At 42.5% G+C, this 10,235-nt stretch overlaps 1 protein-coding gene across 3 annotated transcripts in view; it reads left to right on the top strand.

Annotated features, from left to right (window-relative positions):
* LOC126393056 (immunoglobulin-like domain-containing receptor 2) overlaps positions 1-9,883 on the top strand; it is a 24,445-nt gene extending 14,562 nt beyond the window's left edge. The window contains exons 4-10 of one of the 3 annotated variants that reach the window (XM_050048897.1): positions 1,028-1,084; positions 3,090-3,236; positions 3,351-3,512; positions 3,747-3,860; positions 5,503-5,704; positions 7,152-7,818; positions 9,272-9,883. In XM_050048897.1, coding sequence (XP_049904854.1) covers positions 1,028-1,084; positions 3,090-3,236; positions 3,351-3,512; positions 3,747-3,860; positions 5,503-5,704; positions 7,152-7,818; positions 9,272-9,307 — 1,385 coding nt within the window. In that variant the 3' untranslated portion in view covers positions 9,308-9,883. The remainder of the gene's footprint in view (positions 1-1,027; positions 1,085-3,089; positions 3,237-3,350; positions 3,513-3,746; positions 3,861-5,502; positions 5,705-7,151; positions 7,819-9,271) is intronic. The other 2 variants (XM_050048899.1, XM_050048898.1) reach the window with 2 other exon arrangements.
* Positions 9,884-10,235: the final 352 nt, after the last annotated feature.

Here is a 10,235-nt window from a genome sequence, read left to right on the forward strand (position 1 = left end):
CTGGAGGATTATTAATGTGCACCTCCTCCTGTACTGCCTTAATATGCACATTCAGCACATCCAATGCATCAAAACATTGTTTTCTAGTTGGAGCCGCGCCTCGTTTTCAAACTGTATGGTTTGACTAAAATGAACAATGACAGCAATATAGTCCACGATGAGCAGCGCTAAAATCAACCTGCGTAGTTGTCCCTCCATTGTGACATTAGAAAGTGTCGCATTTATCTTGCAAGTGTACTCTTCTTCAACATTTTGTTACTTCCTGGGTTTTTCCCACATGGAAATTCTGACCAATCAAAGGCAGCTTTCTCACGCAAGGCATTTTATCTGGTCCGCTTGTAAATGCTGCCATGAGAACATGAACCAACTCTAGGCAAGTATGCACCTTTGTAACAAAATAAGTCCCTGATTCGACCAAAGCAAGACAACTCTAGATCTGAAAGCACACTCTGTTGTAGAGATGTCTGCCTTCTCTCCAATATAATAGAACTAGATGACACTCGGCTTGTGGTGCTCAAAGCGTCAAAAAATATATTTGAAAAAATCAACAGCGATGTCTCTTTCCAGAAATCATGACCCAGTTAGTCAAGATAATCCAGTTATTTTTTGGGTGAACTGTCCCTTTAATTTAGTAGTGTAGCATTCAGTAATTGTTTAGATATTTTCCTTAAACCCAAAAATGTCAAGCTAATGTGGCAGTTAAGGAAAAGGCTTCTTCCTCTTGGGACCATGAATGTCTTTACTGAATTTTATTGCAATCCATCCAATAGTTGTTGAGATATTTCAGTCCGGACCAAAGGGGCAAACTGACCAACATTACCATCTCTTGAGTCCACCTCGCTAGCATGGCTAAAAAATGTCCTCATTCATCATTGTGACTGCATGTACGATGAATAATTTGTGTAAAAAATGTCCCTTCGGTTTCTCAATTAGTGCATGACCATTAATCATCCACTCCGCTGACCTTTTGACTCTTGCTTTCTGCTTCCTCTGCCGGCCTTCACCTGTGCTCTCCCTCTCTCTGCAGGCAGGACAGGTCAGCAGGACGATCTCCTACCTGAGTTTGATGTGGAGATTATGCCAGGTACGGCTCCTCACCCGCTCTTTCATCTCACTGCCTGCTGTCTTCTAGCTTCTCCTAATGCCTCCTCATGTTTAACTCTCACTAACCAATCAAATCAATCTCTCTGACTAACAAATAAACCTGTTAATGAGCTCGGGTTGATGCTTATGCACAGACAGTAGCGTCTAACCTGAAATTACACACAGTTATTATCAGTTATTGAAGCTGCGTGAAGAAACATTCACAGACCCTCAGTGCTTTATCTTTTATCTCTGGTTTCAGTTCCTCAGGGGATATGCGATGACTTTGTGGGGGGTTAAGAGTGGATTTTGCTTTTGGGCACACCCTGAGGAAGTGTGTTGTTAGGGTCTGGGAGCTTTAGAGATGATGATGGATAAGAGTCACGAATAGTTTCCATGGAGTTTGCCTGAAGTTTCCTTTTGTAGCGCTCTGTGGTCACATCAGTGAAGAAGCGACAGAAACATCTGCATGGTTTTAAAAGTAACATTCTTGTCGATCACAACTTGGGTCTGCTTCAAATATTATAACAAAGTGGTAAGATGATCAGTATCTTAACTTTATTTAGAGGTAAAGCAATAAGTGTTCATATTAAGTGTGTCACGTGCATATCTGTAAATACATGTGGCACACATACACTGCAACAGAGTACGTCTTCAACCTGCCCATCCATGTGTCGTGATATTAATTGACAGATTTTTGCAATATCCATCAATTTTATTCCAGTTGTAGTAAAGATGTCGCCTCTTCCACTTTTTAAAGGGACAGGATTGGTCAAATATGTGTGTCATATAAAAGAATCCCACTTTAAGGAGCAAAATTAATTTATAAAGGACCAAAATATATTCCAAAGAAAAATCAACTTGTTATACCTAGGACATAAAGGACTCAAAGACTAATTAATTTTAGCAAACTTAAACGTACTTATTGCACATCTTATTCTCCTACTCTACCTCACTGCATTTTTAAAACTTCAACAAATTTGCAAACTTGTTTTATGTATATATTATATGAAGAAGGGATTAGGGCCATGTTAAAGAAAAAGAAAACCTTAAGATTGAGAATAAAGTTGTAAATCTACGAGAATAAAGTAGTGAATCTACAAGAATAAAGTCTTGAATCTACAAGAATAAAGTCATAAACCTGCGAGAATAGAGTTGTAAATCTATGAGAATAAAGTCATAAATCTACAAGAATAAAGTCATAATATTACGAGAATAAAGTCGAACTATTATGTGATTAAACTTGTAATTTTAGGATTAAAAAAGTCACTGATTAAGACCAGAAAGTTGAGTAACATGGTATAAAAATTGACAAAGTGTGTACAAACAGTGTTGGAGGTGACAGTAATATAGGTTTTAGCATTACCGAAGTAATATAACCCGTTACCAACAAGATTTCAGGTGATATTATTACATTTACAATGTCACATAAGTGGTCGGGATGAGAGTCAGCACCTCCAAATCGGAGGTCGTGGTTCTCTGTCGGAAACTGGGGGATTGCTCCCTCCAGGTTGGGAGAGAGTTACTGCCCAGGACAAGGGAGTTCAAGGATCTCGGGGTCTTGTTCATGAGTGAGGGTAGAATGGAGTGTGAGATGGATCGGCAGTTTGATGCAGCTTCTGCAGTGATGCGGCCACTGCACCAAACCCTTGTGGTGAAGAGGGAGCTGAGCTGAAAGGTGAAGCTTTCAGTTAACTGGTCTATCTACATCCCAACCCTCACCTATGGTCATGAGCTTTGGGTAGTGACCACAACCGTTGTGGTGAAGAGGGAGCTGAGCCAGAGGGCAAAGCTTTCGATATACTGGTCCATCTATGTCCCAACCCTCACCTATGGTCATGAGCTCTAGGTAGTGACCGAAAGAATAAGATTGTGGATACAAATGGCCGAAATGAGTTTCCTCCGTGGGGTGACTGGGCTCAGCCTTAGAGATAAGGTGAGGAGCTCGGACTGAATCTTGTGCACATCACAATGGAGAATGAATAGTGTGTGTTTCTGTCTTCCAGAGTGGGCGTTTGTGGGATCTGTAGTCCTGGGCAGCATCTTCCTCCTGTTATTCTTGGGGATCTGCTGGTGTCAGTGTTGTCCTCACTCCTGCTGCTGCTACGTCCGCTGCTGCTGCTGTCCGGACACCTGCTGCTGTCCAAAACACCGTGAGTAACACAGACTTCCTTTATTTACTGTAACCTCTACATGCATTCTTTGTATCAACTCGACAGAAATCCCTCTGCCTGGAAGGTTTATTGTTTCGTTGTTCTTCCGTTCAGTGTACGAGGCAGGGAAGATGGCAAAGAGTGGACTGCCTGCTCAAGTTCCTGTGTATCCCTACTACATTCCTGGTGTTCCTACTGTGGTTCCTCTCGCCCCTTCATCCAATATGGAGCCAAAGATCTCCTCTATCCCCTCAGTGGAAAATAACCTGGCTGGAGGTGAGAGATCGTAGGAAACTCTGTAACAAACTAACTCTCATTTCATCCCTCATCCTGGTGTCTGTCTCTAACCTACGCAGAAATGCCACATGTATGTTTGTTATTTACATTTAACATCTCTGAGTCTGGTTGTTCTTTTTAAGATGTGCACCAGACACTTATGTGTATATGTGTGTGTCCCTGCATGCTTATGTCCCTGTGTGTGTACTATTGTGTGTGTGTCCGAATCCACAGCACGCAGTGGTTATCGACTGAAAGCCAGTCCAGACCAGGACTCAATGAAAGTTCTGTACTACATAGAGAAGGAGCTGGGTCAGCTTCCCTCTGCCAAGATGGCTGCACTCAAACGTAAGCCTGCACAGATTAGGCCAGTGTGTGTCATCTGTGTGGCTGTGTGTCAGTGTGTTTATGTGTTTTATTTGCATGGTTGTTTGTGTGAATTAATCAGTACTAGTCTTCATCTAATCCTTACATTCATTTCATAACATCTAACTGCCCTTACTGAGATGAGAAAAAGATGTTTCTCAGTTTTAAAAAGTATGGTTAATTTTTAAGGTCCCTGTGTATCAGTAAATGTCATTTTACATCCTGATTTCATAAGTTTTTCAGTCAATTTAAATCCGAGTACTGGACTATTGGAACATTTGACTTTAACACAAAAGCATACAGTCTCTACAGTAGAAACAGTACTGCAAATGTGGCATAAATAAAAGCTTTGTTTCCACTGAAGGAAATGGTTTCAGCTTACAAAAACAGATTGAAGGTCTGCATCACTGCAACTTGTAGTTAAATTTTTGGGAAGTTCACGTCAGGCTACGCCCGAGGTGTGGAGTTGACTCGAAACAGAAGTATAAATCCCGCTTAATTATTGTGATTATGCCACCGTCACACAAAAGACAACAACTCATTAATTTATTTCACCAGCGAGATTTAATTTAAGTGCTTTTTCTTGTACTTTTAAAAGGATAAACTGTCTTGCTAACAGAATATGCAAAAACAAATCTAGAAACAGTCACAAATGTAGAGTTTTATTTTCTTAAAGGCTAAGTAATTTTCTAATACAGCTGGGCACTGTAGTTTGGCACTGTATCTAACAAATGAGCACGTCATGAATGACGTTTTGTGGTTAGATCAAGGAAATGAAACATGATTTGGAGTCTTAAAGTTTAGGTAAGTAAAGTTATGTAGGTTAGGTTAAGGAAAAGAGACATGGTGATGACATATGTTAAAATAGCGGTTCACCTGGTCTCACATGGTCCCTATCACTGGTCTCCTGGGGCGAAGTCCTGTGTTTGTTTGACCCATCTGCCATCGCAACCTGTCTCCTTACACAGACTTTCGCTCTTGATTCTACTTCCGTCTTTGGTCTTGTCAGCACATTGGTCGCGCGATCGCAGCCTTCCTTATTATGTCGGTTATACATGAATTGTGGTGCATTACTTTACGCAGGTATACATATGAACAGTGCATGAAAACAGTCTGAACAGTGTGACTTATTGATGTGTTTTTCATAGTGTTTTTACATCAACGTCAGCCTACGCAAAGAGATTAAGCTGTATCAGGCTGAAGCAACACAGAGTTTGTCAGTGATGTTGTAATTGTGTTGTTATTTGGATCACTTCATGGTTGGTTTTGATCCTTTCAAAGAATTTGTTAACAATAAGGAAAAAAAATCACCAGACTTATCCTTTAAATTGGTTGTGACAGTAGTCTGAGGTGGCACATGAGACACTGTGACCTCAGTACTTTGCAGTCAGCCATAATCAGAGCTCATAATTATACAGTCATAGTCACCTCTAACCAGAAAGTAGGTGATGCTCTTATCCCAAACACGTACAGAGGACTTACAGCAGACCACCTCTTAGTCTGGAATGTCTGATTACATCATTTCACAGTCGTGTGTTTCACCAGGCGGTTACAGAAAATTTACCTGAAAAATGTTTGCAAATAAATTTTATGATGAAAATAGCAAATGTTTCTGTCCCAACAGCCAGCAGCCTCTCAGAGCTCAGCTCTCTCCATGATGGAGGAAATACAGACTTCAGACACACCTATCAGACGGTGCAGATGAAGGCGCTCCCGCCCATTGCAGACCTCGATGACCAGTCAGTGTTAAGAGTAGCTCCACCTACACAGAGTCGAAGGCCCAGACGGGACAGAGGCCACCTCTCAGATGACGAGCTGGACAGAAGGTATAATTATGGTGTTATTTAGTCCATGTGTGTGTTTATGTGATGAGAGGATTACGTTCCCATGAAGTAGTATTGTTAGTTCTTTAAAGACAAAATATTCAACATTTCCACATTAAGGTGTGGCGAAAACAACTAGATCTATATTGTATAATTTGTTGAGCTGTGTACTTACATTATCCAAAATGTTTCTAACAATGGTCAAACCCAGAGAAATCTGTAGTTGTACTCAAGAGACAGCGTGTGTGGCATCATTGCCGCACACTGTTTATCACAACACAAATGAGACAAGCCAAATAAGATCAGCTAGCTAGTTAATGCCATCACATCCTGCAGTCCTTCTGCCTCACTCCCCGCCAAGGAGGCTACTTCTCTGGGAGGTCAGCAGGCCGCATCTCCGGAGATGGACCTTCAGCTCAGCTGTCGCAACTTGATTTCAGCCAGTGAGAAACCCCAGCGCTGGGGGCGATGACAGCAGGTCTGTGACCAGTGGTAGCACTGGGTCTAACCTGTGTAATGGCAGCAACAGAAAGTCTGCTGACCTGGGGCAGTTGAGTGGTCTGAGATCAGACCCCCAGTTCTGTGTTTGCCTAGCTGAATTCAAGTTGCTACAGGGCTCCTTGGTGTTGTTGTTTCTGTATTTGTTCTGTGTGGTAATATCGTATCTTAATAAGGTCATTTTGAGTCTGTTTTTGGACCTTCTATGTCACTTTGTCACCAGTTTATATCTCTTTGTTGTTGTTCTGCCTTTTTTGTAGTTATTTTGTGTCTCTTTGTAGTTCCTTTGCATCTCTTGTGGTCTTGTTGTGTCTCTTGGTGGTAATTTACGGTCTTGTCTTTGTCAGTATGTGCTGTTTTCAGCATTTGGTTTGTTGGGATTTGGTCGCCCTAACCTCATTCCTCACCAAACTCTTATTCCCACCATCCAGGACCAAACAGCAGACCTGGGTTGACAGAGCCTTTTCCATAGCTGGAACTATGACTCCTCCAAGTCTATGAAGCTACCTTAAATATTTGAGTTTATGTCATAGCCTATGTGCTTTTATTGTGTTTTTGTTTATAAGGTTATTTTTTTACTGAACTAATATATCATATAAGTGTCTGAATATCTTGAAAATCCCCTGTGAAGTTTCAGAGTGTGGGATTTAGGAGGACACATTGGCAGAGATGGAATATAATATAATGTTTTCTTTAGGGTATAATCACCTGAAATAGGATGAGATCTCTGCAGATAATTTGGCTCCTGGTAAAAACCACCTGAACAAACAACATCGAAGGAAGTTTAATTGTCCAGGTTTCAGCCGGATGTGATCTGCAGTCCTCACCACTAGATGGCACTAAATCCTGCACACTATTCCTTTAAATCAAATGGATCATTATTATTATTATTACTATAATTATAATTAACTCTGTCACTGTGTGTTGAGTTGTGTGCTTTTCCTTGCTGTAGGTGGAACCCTCGCTCAGAGCACCTTCAGAGGAGGACCTTGGGCAGAAGAGGGCGCACCGGCTCCCTGGACGAGCTGGAGGATTTCGCCCAGTCTTACACCTCCCGTGGTCGTCGGGCTGAGCCTCCAGACCGGGCCTACGAGCGGGATTACAGCCCTCCCAGGCGCTTCTACAGAGATGAAGATGATGGCTGGGGTCGCCGCAGCCCCTCACCTTTTCAGAAGAGAAGGGACACGTGGGATAGCGATCGCCCCTGTCGACCGCCCCAGAACAAGGGATACGATGACACCTTCCTCAGCAGTGTGCTGGACAGCAAGTTGAGGGGGCGGGGAGGGGACAGAGGCGGCTGTAGACCGGACGGGGACAGTGACACTCCCTCTAAAGGCAGCTCCAGAGGAAAGGGCAGCGATAGTTACTACAGCCGGTCGCCTAGCAACCGTCCGGAAGAGGAGGACCCTTTGCCTCCATACTCTGAGCTGGAGGCGGAGCGGTACCGTAGGGCTGACTCAACCGCAGACCGGTACCGTACTGTAGAGCCTCCCCGATCAGAGCGATACAGGACCAATGACGCCGCCATGAGGCCTTTCTCTTACACCCGCCCCCCCCAGGGAATGTCCCATACACTTCAACAGGGCGGCCGAGAAGACAGAGACAGGAGCCGAAATCTGGTGAGTTACTTGTAGCAGGAACAAGGACTTCCTTCCTCCTCAGCTCTTCAGGAAAGAGCATTTACATCCTGTAAATAGTTACAGGACAAGTCTGTGTGTTCCATATTTTTCTTATTGTCAACAAATCCCATTAAAAGTCCAAAAACAAGTTTAGTGTCGTCTGTGCAGCCAAAGCCTGATGTAGCTTCCTAAACTTTCTCAAATGATTACACACTGCTTTCCCCTGCATGAAAGTACATTAGCTGCATCATAATTGATATCAGCGATTCCAGGACTGTGTTGCGTGGTATCAGATCGAAACCAAATTTTGTGGTATCGCCCACCCCTTACATCTTCTGTCGCATACACAAACTTGTGGCCGTGCCTAATTTTCTTTGTCTACTGTTGAGTTTTGTGGTGGTTGATATCAAAAGGTGTGGCATTACCGCCATCTGCTGGACTGTCCTTTGCCCCATCTATTCTGGAATTACCGTGACTTGAGAGAAAAGACACAAGATGGACATGTTCCTGAACGTGTGTTTAGTCAAGATCAGTAGTGGTGCCTGAGAGGTTATCCCAGTAGTTAAAAGCAATGCACAAACTGCTCCAAGCAGTTAGTTATTTAGCTTTTTTTGCCGATTCTTATAATATCATTGCAGAAGGGTAGCAAATTCTCTGAAGTCTGGCACAGCCCAGGGTTTGGATACTACTGCACTAGCTCACCAAATATGTATTAATCCACAGCCAAAAATAATCCCTAACAAATGCACCATTTACAGGACTAGATTAGTGACTCACAGGGTAATCAAGAAATGATGGACACATAATTTGAGATAGCCAACAACCCGGTTTTATATATCCAAAAAACTTCTATAAAAATATGAACTGCTTGACAACCAGACCAGGCGTCTGACTGAGAAATGTATAGCCACACCGGGCTAGTAAAAGGAACTGGGTGTTTAATTGGGACTAAGCTTGTAATTGAAGTTTTACAGGACAAACGTAATAAGTGGTAGCAGGTTTTGGTCCTTTCATGGGATTTATTGACAATAAGAACAAAGTAGAATAGTGCAAGCTTTGTATTTAGACATTTGAAGATGCTTTACAGTATTATGTTCATAATCTGTCCCTTGTGCAATGTACATACAAGATTTGTGGTCTTAACACTGAATCATTGTAATGTTAGTTCTGACATGATTTTATCTGCGTAGCTGTAACATTGTTTGCATACATTTCCAAAAGCAAATGACACTTTTGATTTAACTCAGATATGAACAGTATAATCTGGTCATGCTTGCAACCATCACAGTGTTAGAAACGCTTACTAACTGGCTCCAACAAACATCTGTCTTTACTACTAACCCTTCAGCTGCACGATGTCTGTGCATGATCTGAGGCACCAGGCTGGACTAACCTGGCATGAGCATGAATGTAAAGTCTCTAACGTGTGGCTCTCGGTGTATTTCTTTAACAGAGCACTGCACTGAGCAGGGACTCTCTCATAGTGTGACAAGGTTTCCCAGCCTCGACCCGCTCAGCACTGCAATCTGTTCATTTAAACCGTCCTGTTGCTACGCAGGAGAGGCTAACTGTTCTGCCGTCAGCCACGTGAAGTCTGGCTCGTCTCACTGAGAATAACCGCACAGAGAAAACAGCAGTAGTGGATGGAAAATGCACGAAGCAGCGGTCGTGTCTGCGAGTACGGGACGTTTTTACTCGTGCATGAATCATATCTGGGTATTTCTGCATGTGTAGACCACAGATGTTATGTATGTATGTATGTGCATCAGTTGTTGAGTTGAGTGACTGGATTTACTGAAACAAGTGCCAAGCTGTTTTTTTTTTGTATTATTATCTGCCAGTTTTTGATCTGTAGGACGCCACGGTCTTTTACTGTCCTACAGACTTCATACTTGTCACTCAGTACACTGCAACTCAGGTTCACTTTGTATCTGTGTGTTTGTCAGTTGTTGATATTGTACTGTATGTAAGTACTGTACCTTCAATTTGTTCTGCAGATTTTTAATTGCACTGCTTAAATACTTTTTTTCAATAAAGAGAACTCAAAGAATTTGCAGCTGTCTAAATGAATGTATGTTTATTATCTCTGCCAATAGAGAAGATGCATCCAGCTATGGCTGCAGCTGAAGATTTTATGGTCTAAAAATGTCAGTAGTTAGAAATGCCCAGCAACATTTCCAAAAGACCAAGGTGAGACTCCAGTACCAGGTTGAACTCCTTTTGGCCCCAGAACTGCCCTAATTCTTGGTGTCATAGATTCAACAAGGTGCTGGAAACATTCCTCAGAGATGTTGGTCCATATTGACATGATGACATCACACAGTTGCTGCAGATTTGTTGGCTGCACATCCATGATGTGAATCTCCCGTTCCACCACATCCCAAAGGTGCTCTATTGGATTGAGATCTGGTGACTGT

This window comes from Epinephelus moara, chromosome 7 (assembly GCF_006386435.1).
Source record: "Epinephelus moara isolate mb chromosome 7, YSFRI_EMoa_1.0, whole genome shotgun sequence".
Lineage (NCBI taxonomy): Eukaryota > Metazoa > Chordata > Actinopteri > Perciformes > Serranidae > Epinephelus > Epinephelus moara.